Source organism: Tinamus guttatus, unplaced genomic scaffold (assembly GCF_059628265.1).
Source record: "Tinamus guttatus ecotype Peru unplaced genomic scaffold, ASM5962826v1 Tinamus_guttatus_pri_ptg000226l, whole genome shotgun sequence".
Classification (NCBI taxonomy): domain Eukaryota; kingdom Metazoa; phylum Chordata; class Aves; order Tinamiformes; family Tinamidae; genus Tinamus; species Tinamus guttatus.
The window spans coordinates 433,151-452,583 of NW_028288760.1; the positions used below are offsets into that span (position 1 = coordinate 433,151).

At 44.1% G+C, this 19,433-nt stretch overlaps 1 protein-coding gene across 1 annotated transcript; it reads left to right on the forward strand.

The window, feature by feature from the left end:
- The first annotated feature begins 3,690 nt into the window (after window positions 1-3,690).
- On the forward strand, window positions 3,691-15,041 carry DOLPP1 (dolichyldiphosphatase 1). Its single transcript, XM_088525232.1, has 8 exons — window positions 3,691-3,814; window positions 9,719-9,819; window positions 10,913-10,997; window positions 11,262-11,361; window positions 11,694-11,792; window positions 13,116-13,244; window positions 14,023-14,112; window positions 14,580-15,041. The coding sequence occupies exons 1-8, from the start codon at window positions 3,739-3,741 to the stop codon at window positions 14,614-14,616; spliced, it is 717 nt and encodes a 238-aa protein (XP_088381358.1). The 5' UTR covers window positions 3,691-3,738; the 3' UTR covers window positions 14,617-15,041.
- Window positions 15,042-19,433: the final 4,392 nt, after the last annotated feature.

Genomic DNA, 19,433 nt, shown 5'->3' on the forward strand with positions numbered 1-19,433 from the left:
CTCCCTTTACCACCAACACTAACTTGTTCCTGCACAAGCCAAGAATTTTTCCTGAGACAAAGCAGTTTTCCCTTTATTGGGGAGGAAGTGAGAGTTTTGTAAAAGTCCCTACTTCATTAGTGCTCTTTTTTACCTCCCGCAGTAAAATGCATTGCAGCTAGGGAAGAAAAGCAAAAGAAAGTGGTTCCTGCAGGCTTTAAAGGATGCTGGTCAGATCCCTGGGTTCAGAGATGTTCCTGTGCAAGAAGCTCTCCCCGACCTGAAGGGCTTGGTAAGTGCCCTGCTGCAATAAACTCCTTCCAACGTGAGCCCAAGCCGGGCTTCCCACAGCTCCTACTCAGCAGAGCAGCCGCGTCACACACGGCTGTTTTGCAGCGTGGAGTAACAGGTTATGGCTGAGCACCCGTCTGCCTTCCAGCTTAGTGAGTGAGGTATCATTACAAAATGTTTTCTTGTTTTCTTTTTCACCAGCATATTGTATATAAAGGAAAATTTTCATTATTAGTAGCAAATGAGATATATATTTGGTGTTGAAACTCTTGAGATAAGGTATTTGCCTCTTCTGTAATGAACCCTTATTCTTAAGGGGTTAAATGATTCTGGCTGACACTTGCAAGGTTTTAACACTGAACAGGGATTTAAAATGGTTTAGCAGCTGCACAATAAAATCCTTCAATAGCTTCTGATGCTTAAACAGAATTGCAAGTATGCATGATTTTCAGTTTTTATATGGAGGCTGTTATAACAAGCTTCACTAGTGGCTGAAGTAGCTACTCAATATTTTATTACATATTTAGAGGCTACACCAAATGGCTCTAGAATTCTGATATTTAAATCACAATCATGTTATTAAAAAAAATGAGGAAAAACTGCCTTGTTTTATCTACAAGACCACTGTGGCTTTGAAGAGCATGACTTGAGCTGTCTAATATTAGGAGGTGGGAAAGCAGAGTTTTATTTACCCTTCCTCAGTAGAACATTCTTCTGCCATATCTGAAGCTAATGAATGTAAATTTGTGCCTAGCTTTTTTTTTCTTGCTTTCGTCAAGATGTAAAGATCTCTCTGTTTTGCTTCTTTCCTTTTCTTTGCAGTTTTTTTTTCTAATATTTCTAATCTTAGGATGTGGGCATTAAAACAAGTCAAATAAAACTTTCCTCACAGTCTTGGTTTTTGCTTTTAAGTGTGCTAGTGAAGCTTGCTATAAGATCTCAGTCTCAGTTTTCTGATTTAGATGTCAGTTCTGGTGATACCTGTTGTGTTAGATGGCATAAAACAAGGCGCTTCCTTTCTAGAGTCAAAAAGCTAAACTTACATAAATTCTGAGGGTTTTGTTTGCATGGGTACTGGTACTATAAAGATAAGTCTTTAGATGAAGTGAGCTAGAAAATAAACAAGACAACTCATTGTACTTCTGGCAATGGTTGAAAATTCTGGCATTGCGTTTTCCAGATTTCTTTTTTGGTGGTGGTTGGATTGTGTTTGAGTGCAGCATGGACTATGCTCGCAGGCTGCGATAGAGCAATAACAGTAATCCTAATGAGGAGCAGAATCCATTAAAATTCTCCAAGTTATTACAGTACACTTACCAACCTCCCAAAATATGTGAAAGAAACTCAGACTGTGGTTTGATATCAGAGATGCCCATCTGCTGAGCTCTGCAGGAAACTCATCGTACTCTTTTGAAGCAATTACAGTATGTTAAAATACTTTCCTTTTCAAATGATACAGAAACCAGATTGAATCAGTAAGTTGTTTGCTTCCACAGTGATTAAGATTTCATCCATATACTAGGGAAAAAAAAAAAAAAAAGCCTTTGTTAGCATTAGAGTTAACTGTCAGAACTATGATATATGCAAATAAAACGTTCATGAGTAGGAAAATGTTTGTTTCATGCCACAGCCTGAATGTCAGTTGGAAGAGTTAAAAAGGGAGTTTCTCCCTGTTTCCATGGAGCCAGTCTGTGTACTCATTCCATCTTCAGAGCAGCTTCATGCTCTCTTACGCTGAAAGCACAGAGCAAAGGCTGCTCTTTGTATTGACACTTTATTCTTATATTCAGGAAGGTGTGGGTGAATACAGCAATGAAGCCCACAATTTTCAGTACTTGTCATGGTACATAGATCAAATGTAATCCGCTCTGCCAACATAACTGCATATTCTGGCATTTTCAATAGCTTGGAAAGGTAGAGATTTATTTAACTTGAATAATGAAAGCAGTAAATCATTCATTCCCCCTTTTATCAGCCTTCTGAGATGAACCCAATTTCTGCAGTAAATATTTATTGTTTCCAAGTAATAGAGCTTTAATTTTTCTTCTTCTTTTTTTTTTTTTTTCCTTGGAATGCCAGGAAGATAGTCAATTTTAAGAGTCAGTTAAAATGAACTGGGCAGAATTGTAATGGATATTTGAAAACAGGCATCTTACTAACTGTAGGAAAAGATGGAGCATTCTCTCTGTTCTGAGATCTTAAGCTAAACAGGGTTAACAGAGAGAAAATCCATCCTCTATGCTTCCTTTCCATCTAAAAATCCATCGTCTTTCTTACATCATACAATCATCTTACTTCCTGCACTACTCCTACGTATGTTTTCTGTAAATTCTTTTCAACTCAAATGAACTCTGGTGGTTTGGGGCCCAAGGCATATCTGCCTTCCACAGGCTTTTGTCTAACGCTGCTCATGTGCTTCTCTTTTGAAGCACGGCACTGCTTGCAATCTGCTGCTCTCTCAGGGCCCCCAGGTAAGGTTATTCTCTGGCATAAAACACACAAAGATTCATTTCCATTTGTGCTTCAAAGTGGTGTTTTTGGTGGACAAAGGTTTAAAACCCTTATTGCCTGCACCAGGTGTTCTCAGGCCTCTGTGTTACCTTAGGGGACACATAGAGCATCACCCCCAGAGCCGCTTTTCCCTTGAGACCCCTCAGGGCACTCATGGCTGACGCTTTATTTCTGCAGGCCGTGCACACAGCTGCTTTCACACAAAATAATCTTGCTCTGTACTACTAACTGTAACAATATAATTTATGAAGTGAACACAGATCTTTAAAATAAATCTCACTAGGTTAAAGGGTGAGGAACACAAGTTCTCAGCAGCGTTTGGTTTTTACCTGTTGGCTTGGCCTGTGGCACCTGCTGGCCCTGCCATCCAACTTCCTTTTCCTAAACCCCAACCCTTCACCCCTCAGGTGAGAGGGTGAAAGAGGAGGAAGGATTCCCTGAAGGGGGGAATTGGACAAATACAAGAAGTGAGGGGTTATTTTAGAGCCTGCTGCCCCCACACAGGGCTGTGGTGGAGGCCAAGCACTAGCGCAGCCCCCGGCCCGAGGCGAGGCCATTTTAGCGGCCGCGCTGCCAACGCGCCCCTTCCTCAGCGCCCCGTGCCAACCGCCCCGGCCGCGCCGCTGATTGGCCGAGAGCGCGCGGCAATGCGAGCCGCTGATTGGCTAATCCGCATCGCTCCCTCCGCCAATGAGGGCAGGGACCGACGCCCGCCTTTCCGCGGATTGGTTTTGCCGCTACCTGCGTCCCCCTTGTATTGGACAGCGATGCTCGCAGCCTATTGGCTCGGCCGCTCCTCGAGTTGGATTTTTAATTGGGTGGCTGTGTGTTGGCCGGCGCCTCACCTGCCGCGCCGTGCTATTGGGCCAGCCCTCTCGGCGCCCCCGCCCATTGGTCGCACCGCCCCTTAAGGGCGCTCCGATTGGCCGCGGCGGCCCGGCCCGGTATCCGGGTAAGATGGCCGCAGTCGGAGAGTGCTCGCTCCCCGCTCCATGGCGGCCGGTCTCCCTCACTCACGTCGAATACCCCGCAGGTAACGCTCCGCTTCACGGCCCGCCCGGCCTTCCCGGTGGCGGCGCCGGCGCCGCGGCTCGCGCCGCGCCTCGCCCGCCCGCCCGCCGCTCCACGGCACCCCTCAGGGCCGGGCTGGCAGCTGCGAGATAGTGAGCCATTGAGCGGCCGCGCCGGGGCGGCCAGGCGCGCGTGCGCACTGAGGCGGCGGGACTCGCTGCCGGATTGTGAGCCGCGGGGGGCGCGAGGCGCTGCGCATGCGCCCTGGCGGGGCGCCGAGCGCCCCGAGGGGAAAAGGGGGCTCGTGAGGGCGGCGGGGAAGGGGGCCCGGAGCCCGGCCCGGCCCTGCCGCCCGCCTGCCCCTCGGTGCTGCCTCCTCTCCCTCCACGTTGTCCTGCCATGTGCCGCCACCCTGGGCCTCGAAGTGACCGCCACGCCTTGGCAGCCTCCCGCTCCCCTCAGCCCACGGGCCTCGTCGGTGCCGGGGTGCTGTGTCAGCCTGTCCCAGGGCGCTGCGCCATCTCCCTGGCCTCTTTGGGCTTCTTATTGCTCTGTTTTTACTATTCTTTGGTCATATGTGAAGTATAGAATGTTGCTCTCGACAGACAGAACAAAACCAGGTTTGGTGTTAAGATAATTCTCTGTATTGCTAGTTCTTCCATCAAGTCCCTAACTTGTCATAAAGTGTCGCTGTGTGTCTCATTCTGATCACTGCTTTTATTTCCTGACAAAAGCGCCTCTCTTTAGTGCAGTACCTAAAGCTTCTAGAGTGCTCAGGAGTCTTCAGGGCTCAAAGTCCCCATTTACCTATGAGACTTGCAGCGTGATGACACTAAAAGAAATCTGGTACTGAAAGTACAGGCTTCTTTCCTAAACATGGCTGCTTTATTATGATTTCTATGACACTTTATGTGAAAGATCTGCTCTTATTTTTTTGTTTCGTCATTTTCCTTCACTTTGCAGGTTCTGCTTCTGCCATTCTCTCATCTTAAATATTTTTATTTGAAGGCTTGAGAACTCAGTGGGGGGGAGGAAGAAGTTTGTCTGTGTAGCTCATCTCCTTAGCCAAGCTTGGCAATATGCTCAAAATATCCTGCGCACTATTTGTTGGATTGGCTTTGGAAAAGAAAGTGTTTGAAATGAGCAGGTTTTGCTCTGCAAGACTTAACTGTCACATCTTAAGAACTGTAATGTAATAACTCCATTATTTTCTGTCTGCATTGCTGCTTTTATAAAAGTAAAACAGAGATGATTGTGTGTGTGTGAGGCGGGGAGGAATTGCCAACAGGATTAGGGTGATGTTTTTTAGGGAATTACTATTATATTGGCCTTGGATAAAACGTGTAATTATGGAAGTCCATAAAATAGAGACAAAGGTTTATAACAGTAAAAAAAATCAGGAGATGCAGAAGTGCCTTTGCTTGGCTTGGTCTGCAAAAAATGAACTGCACTAAGATGCTAGATGATACTTTATCTCGACTTGGAATAAAGTGCTTTAACTTTATTTAGAAAGTTGTTTGTTCCTTGTCTGTGTAGGGCTTAAATCCAGGTCCATAAAGTACCTAGATAATATGCATTTATAAAATAATAATGCTGGCAATATATGCAGTACAATGGCGTTAATGTAGCCTTGTGCTGATAGAGAGGGGTCAGAATGAGAAATAGCTCCTGCTTCTAGCAGCATAAATTATTAAAGTGTTTCAGCTTGTCACATGCTCTGGAGTGGCAGCCTTCCCTCTGTCCCCCTTTCTCTTGGCTGGTCCCAGAGAGATGACTGGCCTGGAGCACTGTGTGCTAAGCTGCTGTGGCAACTGCTTCTTAAAATCTCTTATCTTTAAAGGCTTCCAGTGCAGAACTGCTGTCATCCCGGCTTTCATTTGCAAGAGTGATGCTCCTGCTCGTGGGGACCAGCTGAAATGTAGTTGCTGCTGATTTCCGTGTCTGCTGGATGAAGCTCTTGGGCTTTTGCCTGTAACTGCCTCTGGAAGGGTGCTTGTCCTCCCTCTTTATCTGATGTTTCCTTATCGATAGTGATAGAGTTCAGACTTTGTACAAAACAGAACAGCCATCCTCGCTGCCTGCGTGGCTGCTCGGCCCTTTGGGGCTTTCTGTGGTGTCAGCTTTGAGCAAGATCAAATGAGGAGCAGCAGATAAGCACTGCGGTAGTCACCTGCAAACTGGCCTAGGCAACGGGGTCTTCGTGCACTTAGCTGGAACTAAATGTCAAACCTAGAGAGAAAAAAGTGGCAATGGCAGCAATATTTGCCAACGTGTTAAAGCTTGTTGCTTAAGAGCTTAAGGCTTAAAGGTTATTGTCCCGAAAGTGCGTTCGGAAATGTTTAGTCCTGGAGCTGTGCGTATCAGCGCCCATGTCTGGTAGCACCAAAGGTGTCTGATGGGAACCAGCGACAGATGCTTAATGGAAAAGGTGTAAGGAGCAGGTATGGAGCAGGAATCCCTCCCGGTGTGTGGACGACCATCCCACTGGCGACTGCAGTGGGATGGTTGTGTCCCGTGACTGAGGCGCAAAAGCTCCGTGTTGTGTGAATGTGTAACTGCTCTTCGAGCCCTTTCCCACTTTGGATCTCCTTGGCATCTTTGTCACTGAGCTTTGCAACTGAAATGTGGAAAAGAAATAACTTTTAAGCCCCTCGGTCACTAATTTCATTGAACACCTGCTATTTTGTGAGGTGAGAGGTGACAAATGCTTTGCTGTCCTGTCTGCCCCTCAATCACTCATGATTCTTAGGGTACCGTTATCCTCTCTGTCCTCCTTTCTCAAATGGAAATCTGAGTTCAATATTTTTTGAATGGATACTCTTCTACTGTTCTATATCTGTTGTCTCAGTCCCTGTTCTGTTTATTTTTAAGTTTTTGTTTGTTTGTTTTTGCTTATTGTTTTGTTTACTCCTTATAGCTCAACTAAATCCCGTTGCTGCCCATGGATAATTAGGGTTGTTTTTTCCCGTGTGTGTTGCTGTGTGTGGAATGACTTTTTTTACATCCTTAAAACTCATCTTCAACAACTTCTTGTCTGTAGGGCAGGTTTCACTAGAGAAACACTGAGTTCCCAATTTGTTTGGATTTTTTTTTTCAAACTTAAAAACAACAAAACAAAAACCTCAAAAATCTTCCTCTTCCGTGCAGCTGGGATTCTTAACTCTGGGACTTTCTGGACTCTTCTTATATAGGACATAACTCTTTAAGAGGAGAAAAAGAGAAGAGCAACCTGGTGTGTAAATCCTTCTACAGATGGGGAACAGGGAATCTTGCCCTTTTCTTATATAGGAAAGATGCTTTGCCAAGGACAGGCGGAGCTGGAGCACTGAGTGTGCGGAATGAACTGATCAGTGTAAAGATGAATCTGAACAGCAGCGACCGGCACCCGAACGCTCGCGCTTTGTGTCAGCTTTTGCTTAGCTCTGGTGGTTGCTGTTCAGTATGAGTACGTGTAGCTGCTGTGAGCGCTTGTTCTCATAATGCTCCTTGCTCTCTGTGTTTGAGGCTGCAGCTGAGCACTTGGGGCTCATCTCAGAGCTAAGTAATACCTGGAAGAAGCAGATACTGCTCAGTTGTGTCTATTTGTTTTTGCTCTAGGTCTTGAGGCTGATCTGCAAAGGCTTCATGTCTGATGTGTGCCTTTTAAAGCCTCCCTGAAGGTGCTTTACTGTCCCTCTCCTGACATCATAAGCTGTGGTAGAAGGAATCACGATCCCTCGTGAATATTTCTTGTTGCACATGAAGGTGCTGTCGTATCGTCTGTGCGTCTTGCTCCCTTCTTGCCCTTGCATCCCGGCAAGCCCACGCGGCCAGCAGGGATGCCGTGGATAGGCGCTCCGATGGGAAGCAGTGGTCAAGCTAGGTCTTGTGGTAGGATGTGGTTAGAGCGCTCTTGATTCACATTTTTATTTCACATGCAGGTTAAGTTTGTGTGGTTAAACCCTGGCTGCTTCCACCGGCTGCAGGAAGGATGCAGGGTTAAATGTTGAATTAGATCTGAAGCAGATACTGAATGAAGTCTGAAGAAACGGCATGTTTTGGAGGAAACACTGCTCATTCTTGGGTGCCTAAAATGAGGTGGTTGCGTTGAGGTTTGTGTATGTTTGCAAAAAGTAGACCTCCATCTCGAGCCCCTGGTTATACCTGGAGAGGGCTGGACAAAAGAAGGGAGAAAGCAAGCTTTCTGTTAAATAGGTTTTCCTCTTAAATTATTCCAGGAGCTTTGATTTTGGTAGGTTTAGTTCTTATCAATTGTAGGAACTGTTAAAATTCCAAAGTTTAGCAAAATGAATTAGAAAAGGTAGGGAGGACCCTGTTTGCTGGACCTGACTGGACAACATGCTGTCAGGAATGGGTCTCTGCATGCACCGGAGTGTGAGGATAGACACAAGTGCCACAAGAAGTGGTGCCTTGAGCGCCGCAGCAGGAGCTGCTCCTTCTTCGCTGGGGATTTCCAGCCATTGCAGAGCTGTTTCAGCTGAACAGCCCTGGCTTAATCTGCTCATCTCATGAATACTCTCATGACAGAATTACCGAGTTTCTGGGGTAGCTCCCAGGAAATAACGAGGCTGTCGCCTTCGGCTCATGCACAGCTGTTTATTTGTCTGCTGACCTAGAAGGGATGGCTCTAGAAATGCGACTGTTTGTTTGCTGCAATAATGCAAAATACTACAATGTTCTCTCTGCTGTAGTCTAAATGGGTAGAGCTGAAACGTTTTGGGAGCTACTGTGGGAAGAGGGAGATCGCCTGTGTAAAGGCCTGGTGCTTTGCCTGGCGTTGAGATCACTGAAAAGCATTTTGGGGGCTTTCAGGTAAACCTTGGTTGCATGCTGTCTCTTTTCTCAGCTCATACATTTCTTCCTTATTTAAGGAAGGATTCATTTTATAGGGTGTCTGTATAAAACTGTATGTGGCCTGATATTGCTGGGTAACTGAGACAGTCGCTCGCATCCATTTTGCTTTTCCAGAATATGTTGCTGTTCTGCTTTGGTAGCAATTGGCACCCACTTGACAGCTCAGTAAGTGCTGCATATGTTCCAGGAAACGAGTTTTGGATTCAGTGTCTCCTAATGCTTCTCGGGCTTAAGGAAAAAAAAAAAAGAAAACCTCGTTCCTGTGAAACCGAATGTTCTTGTTTTTTTTCTTTCTTTCTTTCTCTTTTTTTTTTTTTTCTTCCAGCTTTTCCAGATTTCTCAGACACTAAAAACTGGGAAACTGTTCTAAACTCCCTTTGCTGGTGATGTAGCTGGTTCCCAAATCTACCATGGAGTCTGGAATTGGAGAGGAGCCTGTGCAGGGTACCTGAGCTGGCCACAAGCAGTTAGCAGCAGCATGAACTTTGTAGCAGTGCCCTGCCTTCAGCTGCACTCATGAGAGGCTGAGGCTGAAATCCCTTGCACCAAGTGCTGCTTCAAAATGTGGTCCTGGAGCCTTGGGATCTTGCAGTGGAATCAATCTAGGAATGAGTCCAAGGCTTATTCCCTCCTTTAGGAAGGGAAGGGGAAAGATTTGCTTGAGGAGAGTTTGCTGGTAGTTTTTGGCATGGGGAGGGAATAGGAGTGAAGGGAGAAAAAAGGTGCTGCCTCTCACAGCAGCCCCTGCTTATGTTGAATTAAAGTGACTGTGGGCCCACACCAGCGGCTGCTGTTGTAAATTGGCTGCCAGCGATATCTGCTGATGATGCCAAGCTCCTGTCATCCCTTCTCTCAAAGGTGTGTGTAAGCACCGCTGCCTCCCCTGCCTGGCTCCTCATGGGCTGGAGCAGGAATAACCAGTCTGCAAAATGAGAGACTTGCTGCTCTGCTGCAGTGCTGAGCTTAGCCCTTTGCTCTGCGTGATCTGGGGCACCAGCTGACCCAAATCCTGGTGGCAGGTGGGTGTGTGTGAAGCTCAAACCGATTTGTTTGTTTTGTTTTGTCTCCCTAGGTGATTTCTCTGGTCAGCTTTTAGCTTATTTGAGTCTTGGTCCAATATTCATAATTGTTGGCTTCATAACGCTCATCATATTCAAGAGGGAGCTTCACACGGTAAGTCCTTCTCTCCCCTCCTGTCATCTTCTTTTGTCAATAATCTATTTCTTCATGACATGCTGCTCCTGTATTCACATTATTTATTGGGTCCTTAAAGAGTAAGTTTAGATAAAGTGATCTTCCTGCCAAAGAACAGCAGGAGAGATCCCACCTCCTGCAGCCGGTTAAGAGGCTGTTCTGCCTTTGCTGACTTTAGCTGTGCTGTATTTTAGGCATTGTCTGTTTAAAAGTATCGGGGAAAGAAGGCTGAAACTTAAGAAGTGCAAATTAATAACGTAAAGGCCTCTTCCTTGCTGTGCGCTGAGCACTAGGGACAGAAGACACTCTTGCTTCTTCCTGAGCTCTTCTGGAGCTCGGTTGATGCTGGTAAACAAGAGCAAGTGTTGAGGCTGGCTCCTGATTCCACCTTGGGAAGTCACGGCTGAGCTGGAGCGAGGCAGTTGCTACCTGACCTGCAGCAGCCCGGCCTGTAGCTCAGGGCACAGCAGAAAATGTGACTTTGTCACCTGAAATAGGGCTGAGCAGGGAGGAGGCAAAGTACAATCACCAGACAGGAACTTGGTCACAGCAACAGGGATAATTTATGGATGGAATATGGACTATGGAATTAAGTAGTAAAAACAAATGCTACTGGCCTGTCACAATCCACAACTTTTCATTATAAACTGAAGACAGTAGTTTCAGCCATTTACCCAAATAATGATGTGTGTGCTCCCCCTGTTGGTAATCAGAAAGAAATAATAATAATGTTTTTAAACTTGTCTTGTTTGAAAATGCACTTTTCTGCCCTTGCTGATGGGAGTGTGCTAAAGCAATGGCTGTAACTGCTATATGATGTCTCCTTTTTTATTTTTTTTGCCTGTGAGTCATTTACCCAACAGCTGCATATATACATGGTGTTGTCATATATACCGAGTAAACTGAAAAAGAAATGCTTTTCTTTCTCAACTACAGAATTCTGAGGCTGCTGATTTTTTTAACTCTAATAGTCAAAAAAAAAAGCAAGTGGGAAACATGTGACTTGGGGGCTTATCATGAACAAGTAGCTGGTCCTTTTAAGTAGGATGATGCAGCTGTTTTGCCTCCACAGATCTCTTTCTTGGGAGGGCTGGCTTTCAACGAAGGAGTGAACTGGTTAATAAAAAACGTTATCCGGGAGCCACGGCCCTGTGAAGGTATAGTGTGGCCCATTTGTGTTATGGTGCCATGTTTTATTTATTTTTATTTTATTAATTCATTTATTTGAATGGCATGATATTAGTATGGGGTTTAGAAGGTATTTGCCCCTTTGTTGCATGTTGATTTTGGATGTTTGGGTGCAGAGAGCTGCCACAGCCATGTGGGCAGTGACGTGTCCTGCACGCTCCAGCTTCACCTTTGGAGCATTCCAGCTGCTCTACAGAATAGACTTTGACCAAACTTTCTTCTTCTCTTCCCAGAAGCCCATTCAACAGTGACCACAAAATATGGGATGCCATCCAGCCACTCCCAGTTCATGTGGTTTTTCTCTGTATATTCATTTCTCTTCCTTTATTTAAGGTAAAAATCTCACTTTCAGCTTTTGGCTGTTAATGTGTTGAAGCACCTTGATACGTGGCTTCCAGTTCAATTAGGTAGCAGAATTAAACTGCAAGACCTGTATGATTTGTTCTGTGTCTAGGGTTATGAAACTGCCTTCCTCAATGTTGTGGGGCCGGAGTTGCACTTGCTAGAAAGTGAAAGGTTGGGATGGGCCTCCTGCTGCCAGCCCTGCCCTGAGTGCATCTGAAAACACGTTGCAGATTTGCTCTTTGGGTCGTGATGCTTTGACTGATCTTTGAGCCTTAACTGGTCCCTCTTGCATTGTGTTAATGGCTTTTTGTGTCTTTCAGAATGCACCAAACAAACAACGCCAGGTTTCTGGATTTACTATGGCGGCACGTGCTGTCCGTCTGCCTCGTGACAGCGGCTTTGCTAGTCTCATATAGTAGGTATGGAGCAACTTTGTCTTGCGCTCTTTGCCAGTCCTCTGGCCTTGAACAGCCGCAGATCTGGTGCTCCTTGGTGATCACATAAACAAATGAGAGCTTTGGGGAAGTTGCAGCGTTGCCACGAGCCACTTTAGATAGGCATATGAATCGTTACATGTGTGGTGCTACATAGAAGCATGTATAAAACCCAAATAAGGGTTATAGGGATATAAGGGATGTAGGCTTAGCCTGTGTCAGATCCCTGTTGGCTCCGCTGCCGTGCTGCATCCTCGCTGCCGGCCTCTTCCAGCACCAATCATGGAAGCATTGCAGCGTGCTGTGCGTGCCAGTGTCTGCGGCACGTGGATTGCTTACAGCTGACCAAACTGATGGAGTGTTTGGTTTGAGCATTAGTTAATATAAGCATTTAGAGCTGTTTGACTTGCCAGATTTAGTTATATTAAGAAGATGAATCTAGAAAATAAAATTTTGATAATGAAGTTTATTTCCTTTACTAGATTAAAAAAAAAATCAAGTTGTTGGAAACCAGACATATTCAGGCTAGAAATAAGACCATGTTTTCTACAGAAAAGCCATTACCTATTGGCACTCTTGACAGTATACTAGAGCTGATTCATTATTGCTATTTATTTTAAAAAGTCTGACAGGGCATTTTTATAAAAGAGATGTGGTCTAGCTCAAAAAATATTATTTTGAGAAAATCCAGTGGCCTGTGCTAGGCAGAAGGTCATATTAGAGGGATGCTCTTAATGGCTTTTTGGCATACAGATGCGAAGAATTTTGAGTGCGACTCATGCAGTTTGTGTACAGGGGTAACTTGGCAGACATTGGTACCACTTTCTAATGCCACAGTTGCAGCAAGGGCTCTGTAGTGGTGCAGCCTTCATGCTGCCACATTTGAGAGTGGCAAAATGTGGTGGGGGAAAGTGTTCAGTTACTGAAAGTCTTTAAGCCACAGCTTTGCTTTGGAGGGGGCTTGCGCTGGTGTTGACTCTGGAACAGTCTCTCATAGGAACCAACACCACTGATCTACTGACCTAGTGATCTGCTAGGAGGAATGTAGAGGGTTATTGAATTAAAGGCCAAGTAAAGTGCTGTGAGCTGAAAATGCTGCAGCAAGGAAAGCCCAGTCTGCTTCCTGTTTCTCTCCTTCCCCTTGCTCCCCCACCAACATTTTCACAAATAAGCAAGTGGAAGATCTGCTTTTGCCATTAGGGACATAGCTCGTTCTGCACTTAGAAGGTCCAAGTGAAACATCAACCTGCAAGTCCTGCCTCCTCTTGCTTGAAAGCCTGTCTGGTGACCCTTTCTCTTCCACTGCAGGGTTTATTTGCTTTACCACACCTGGAGCCAAGTGTTATATGGGGGTGTGGCAGGAAGCATCATGGCCATAGCCTGGTTTGCCTTCACACAAGAGATACTAACTCCTCTCTTCCCAAGGATAGCTGCATGGTAAGTGTCTTTGTTCTGGTAAGGCTTTATTCCTGCAAGTCTGGATTGCTTAGGGCTGTTTTGTCCAGTAAAGTGAGTCCCTTGGAATGGGGTGATAACCCTAATGAAGCAGAACTCCCTGCTAAGAAAATATTTTGTGGTCAACCAGACTAGCTTTACCTTCCATCTGAAGGAAAACAAATGTTAAGATACCTAAGCCTCTAACATTTAGTTGTAGTGATGCAAGTCCTGATTGTAAGCGAGTTGCTACAAACTGCATAAGTGTTAGATGCTGGAAAAGGGAACAAGGATTCCTGGATTCTGTTCCAGCTTTGCCTGCTGGCTATTGTGTGACTGTGTAACTTGTTCTCTGCTTTTCTCATGTGTGTGTATATACAAGGGATTGTATATGTATTCCCCTTGCCTCATATGGGGAATGGAGAAGGGAGCTCTAGGAAGCTGATACATTTCTAAAGTTCCACTGAAGTTGTGAGCTGTGGTAAAGTGGTGGAGGAAGGCACAAGATGAAGAAGTAACTTTCAAGTAGATAAGGCCCTTCTTAATCAATGTCTGATGAGCTAGTGAAATTGCAATCCCATTCAAATTTAATGGGGTCAGGAAACATTATAAGGAAAAGAAAGCTGAGTGTATGTGTATATTTAGATCCTGATTAAATTTAATGAGGCATCTTCTGTTATTTTGTGCTATGTTTTGTTCTGTTCCAAAACTTGTGTGTATGTGTGTGCCTACTAACTTGCTCTTCCTCCCTTCTTATGTGTGTGTTTTTGTTTTGTTTTAGGCCAATTTCAGAGTTCTTTTTAATCCGAGATACCAGCCTCATTCCCAACATCCTGTGGTTTGAATACACAGTCACGAGAGCAGAGGCAAGGTAAGTGACCCGGTGGTGTAGGAGGAGCTGTAGCTTTGTCAGCCTTAGCTATCAATTGGTTTTTTTTTCCAACATGTAAATAGACTCTTCTGTGGATAGAATAGCATAGAGTGAAAGAGGATCAAACTGTGGGTTAACTGCAGCATCTGAAGGTGAGTCTGTTGGGGTGTGTTCCAATCCAAGTTTCAGGAAGAGTCAATATTTGGACTCCTTGGCCTGTGATCTTTGTAAGCAAGTCTTACATCCATATGTGAACTTTTGCACACTTGGCCAAGGTGGCAGTTGTAGGGCTGTAAATGGTAGGAGGGACCGTTCTCCCTGGAGTACGTGGTGGAGGCAGCTTCATTTGTAAGATAAGCAGAGTTTGACTTTAATCCTTGTGTCCTTTAGCCAGTGGTTTGCCCCACTACCCAGCGATGGGGTTAAGGGGCATCTTTGTCACCCTGCCCTCTCTGTCACTGTTGCAGAAACAGACAGCGCAAGTTGGGTACGAAGCTGCAGTGACTCACGAGGTGCAAGGACCAGAGTGCACGTTTCGACAGCGAAAGACAAGAGCAGAGACCTGGGAGCAGCAAGAAGCCTTTTAACAGACGGACCAAAGGAGCAGGCAGGGACCAAACCCCAAACCTGAAAGCCTTTGCTCTGCTTTAGCAGCTAGCTGGATGCTCCCTGATGCATGTGGGACTGTGCAGGAGGAAAAACTCATTTTCAACACAGATGCACATTGCCAGGTGGAATGTACCACCGTGTCTACGTCGGGAGGGGGGAGAAAATGCCTGGTGTCTTGTTTGGGGAGGGGAAAACCAAATCGAATAATTTTTGTGACTTTTTTTTTTCCTCAGCATGAAATATACACACTATTTATTTATTTTTTTAAATGGAACTATTACTTTTCGGGGTGGGTGAGACATTGATTGTGTGTTTTGTTTTTGTTTTTTTCCCTTTTTGGAAGATGACAAAACTAATCTCAAGTTGGTCATGCTTAATTAGGAGTTTTAATTTTTAAAAATCCCTCAGGAGGAAGGGGACCTAAGATGGGGGTGACTTCAATGGAAGGGAGAGGAAGGTTTTCTTTCCTTTCTGAAGCTTTCTTGGGAGATCAAAATCAATTCCAACTGCACTTCATATGGACAGGAAGAAAGTCCTGCAGATTTGCTTTAACACTAGTGATGGTTCTGCAGGGAAGCCTGCCCAGATATCATTGGGGGAGTGTGTGTGGGTGTGTATGCAAAACAAAGGAAAAACTGAAATATACTGGTTTTTTTAATTATTATTATTATTTTTCCCCTGCTGTTCCTGCTGTGTAACTAGCAAGAAAGTCTTTCTCAGAATCTGTTCTAGGTGGCAAGACTCCACATGCCTCTCTCGTCTGCCCCTTCTCTTCCTTTATACTCCCATTCTCTCAGGGTTGCTGTGCTCTGTGCAGCTCCTGCTGTGCTCAGTGTGCTCTGGATGGCACTGGGGAGCCGCTCGCTTTTGAGCAATGTGACACTCCCAGAGGAGTCAGCCCAAAGCCTTATGAAATTCAGTTGCTGATCCCTGCCTTAAACCCTGGATTTTCTGGTTTTTATTTTTTATTTATTTTTTTGTAGGTAGAGTAGGTAAATTTATTTTTTTTAGGTAGACTTTTTTAAAGAATGAACAAGGTGACAAGTTAAACTAGCCCAGGTGTTGTCTGAGTTACTTCTGAAGAGCCCAGTTGGAATGCATCAGAGGGCTCGAGCAGTGAGGTTGTCCTAGCAGGTACCTGTCACAATGGCTTGGTCTTGGTTCTGCCATAGTGACCTTGATGGCTGAGCTCCTGCAAGCAGCTTTGGTGGTCTCTTCCCTGTTCCTTTCCAATTCTCCGTTTGCCTGTTGGCTCCCTGGATGACACATTCCTGGGAGTGAGCCCAACAACTCCACGTGCTGCTGATGCCCAGAGCCTCTGTGGGCCGTGAGATAACTTGGGGAGGGCTTTCCTCTAGGGCTGTGCATAGACACTTTTTGTATTTCTCATGTCTAATGCAGCAGTCTAAGTGTTACTACAGAGAAATGCTTATTCAAAGCACAATAGACTTGAATCGTCACAGCTAAAGGACGTTTGAAATGGCGCAAAGTCATCAGGCTGCCTTTGCTGGTCACGGGAGCAGAGGCAAAACTGCCTCCTCTCAGTCTTGTTGCCTGTTTTGCTAATCTCTAACTAGATTCTTGCATTATAAAGATGCTTGAAGGGGGATACATTTCTGTTCATCTTGATTTTGATATTTCAAGTTTTCATCTCTGCCTGTTGCCATAGGAGTTTGTGTGTTCATAGGGAGTGGGAGTTGGCTGCTGCAGAAACCATTGGGCAACTGCTAACCATCCTTTAGCTGGGAAATCAGGAATGAAAGCCAGGAATGAAAGTGATCAGGGAGATCAATTACATTTTTATGTTTAAGAATCTTTTCTTTGAGTAGGAAACTATGTATTTGTTTTCAGGTTTTTTTTCTCATAACAAAAACCAGGACTGCTCATGTTAACATCTGAGGGACCTGGGCACTGGATCTGCTTTGAAGGTGTATCACAGTAAAGAAGCATCCAGCTTTTACAGGAATGTTAGATCTAGCTTAGAAAAGCTTTATTAAATGAGACCAGACCATCAGGTAGGCAACACAACGTGGCAGTACCTTATATCTGAATTTGAAAGCTGCTATTAATTACTCATTTCTTGCAAAGCCACTTCATTGTTCCTTGTTTCTTGTAGATTAACTTACAAAGGCAGGAGGGGGATCACAGCTCCCTTTCCCAGGCTCAAGGCTGAACTGCTGGATTGCTCTGAGCCTATAGAATTGTTGTAAAAGAGAGCTGGAAAAGCCATGTATGAAGTGCTGATGGAGAACCAGAGCACACACAGAGGGCTCATATCCTTGCAGGCAGCACTGTGGTATATAAAGCTCTACCACTTTGTGTTGCCTTTAGACCTGAGCTTCCTACAACTGATGCCTGGCAGTAAAGGAGAGGGAGAAGAGCTCTTGTAAGAGTCTGTAATAAACTCTCTACTGTTCTCTACTAGTTGTTGTAATCTGCATTTCCTGCATACTTCTGCACATTTCTAAAAAGCTTTGCAGAACTTGGGATAGTAGAAATTCTTTAGTGAGCCCATGTATTTTCTTAAATCAATGATGCTGTGCGGAAAAGAGATTCCAGCCCTACCTTATTATCCTGTGCTTGTATAAAGCCTCCTGTCACTAGTTTTCTGAAACAAAATGTTTTCTTTGGAATACGTGGCTTTGCAAGCAGCTGATTTCTGGTTCCTCCCCTGTCCTCAAGGGCTGGATGGAGGCACTAAGACAATAAAAGGAAGGTGATAGAGCACTGTGCTTCATTCTTCCTGTAGTCCCACCAGCATTCTCCTAGAAGGATCATTATGCAGCTTCTGCAATTTCTAAGGAGATTTAAACCTTCTCATAACACTTATCTGTTTATTGGAAGAACACTTCAAATCTTTGCTTGACAAGATTACACTGTCAACACGATATTTAATACAACTAACCAGCAAAGCATGCAAACACTACTAGGCTGTATCATAAATTGCACTCATGCCCCAAGTGTTTTTGAATGTTTTCAGTCTATGCATTTCTTGAATTTATTCCAAATTAGTAGCTTTTCCAGAACTTCGGTTCTTGTACTTAATACAGCCTTAAGACCACAGACATCTCTTGAAAAAGAAACAGTTAGTCAAAAGCAGGGAGGGGATAGTATTTTGGAAGTAGACACTGGAAAAAAACAGACAAACAACTAGAAGGGCTAACTCAGAAGGACATTACAATTTAGAACTTGGACAATAAGAAACACTTTTAAAGGAAAAACCTTGTAATGATTTTAGTGTCCTTTCAAGCACTTTAAAAGAAAGATCTATCTGAATTTCAGCTCCATATAATTAAGAATGCACAAAATGGTTTAAGAATTGTGTGTGATGCTGTGCTTCTTACAGCTGTGCTGGAGCTAGTGGGATACCCAGGTTTAGATTCAAGTCTAGATCAAACCCATCTTGAGAAGCATTCACAGCAGAGCACGCTTCTGCTTAATCTTTATTAGGCACCTTCCTTTGAGAGGCTTCCCCTTTGAGACAGGGAATAGAAAAGGGCCAGACTTAAGTGGCAATACTGTAGTATTAGTGGTTGAAGGCACTGTAGACAGGGAAAAATAATTTATTCCCTAGTACACAGGTTGTCTCAGGTGAGTGAGGAAGATTATTTCACCAAAGAAAAACATATATATATATATATATATATATTTTCCCTCAAGAGTAAGGTTTCTTAAAAGCAGATTTTATTCCAGCAAGGTATAGTCTCTTATGTTGTGTTAACATAATCACTTCAATCTTGATAATACTGAGTATCCTGTTTGTAGTTTCAGTCTAATTCACAGTGGAAGAGTCAGCAGGGACATCTGCTCCCAGGTTCTAGTGCTCCCATTGCTTTTAGACTCTTTTCCTCCATTCAGGATTCTTCTACAAAATCAACAAAATCTAAATCCATGTAGATGATGTGAAAGTGTCAATTCATACAATCACTGGCTGTGCAGGTGAGTTTGTAAAATTTTCTTTTTTTAGGCTTATTTAGGTATAAGATAAAAGCTTTGAAATAACACCCTTCTGAAAACCCCAAGAAGCAGATTAGACTGATTTTTCTTTTCTTTCCTTTAAGCAGGTTTAGTGCAAGTGTTTTTTAAACATATGTTTACCAAGGCACTTTGTCCATGTCCCTTGCTGGTCTGTGACCAGAAAAGTGGCAGACAGGATCAACTATTTCCCTGTAACAAAATAGGCTGTGAAACCCCAACTGCTTCTTGTTTATGGTGATGTCTCAGCATCCACACCTTGAAGTGCATGCAATTAAATAATAAATCCCTGTTGCAGAAATAGCACTAGATTTCTTTGCTCCCCTATGGTTTTACATACTGTTATATAAAAGGATAGTTGGGAGCTTGAATTCTGGCAGATTTAAAGAAATTCTTATAAGCACTACTTCCAATGCCAAAAGTGTAAAATATATATGTGTATGTCTATAAAAAAACAAAAAACTTTCTCAAGTTTGTCAACCCAGCATAAAAATACTGTCATGAGATCTCTATCTTTCACAGAATAGAGCTAGTACAAATCTGAGTAATATTATAAGAAAAAAAAAAAAAAAGAGTGGCAGAAAAGGTGCTGCACTGTTACTGCCAGAACCATGACTGCTATAGTGAACAAACATCTGTGCTGCCTGCTAGTTCTCAGCTTAATTCCTACTTTTCAAGACCTTCTGCTTGTTAAAGCAGAATAATGTGGAAGGAAAGTGATTCTGCAGCTGTTTTTC

What these genes read in the sequence shown, in the direction of transcription:
- DOLPP1 (XM_088525232.1), top strand. Translation starts at nt 3,739, where the DNA reads ATGGCCGCAGTCGGAGAGTGCTCGCTCCCCGCTCCATGGCGGCCGGTC. An exon ending in TTGCTAGTCTCATATAGTAG is followed by an intron (nt 11,793 to 13,115) that starts GTATGGAGCAAC and finishes CTTCCACTGCAG; the next exon opens with GGTTTATTTGCTTTACCACA. An exon ending in GTCACGAGAGCAGAGGCAAG is followed by an intron (nt 14,113 to 14,579) that starts GTAAGTGACCCG and finishes TCACTGTTGCAG; the next exon opens with AAACAGACAGCGCAAGTTGG.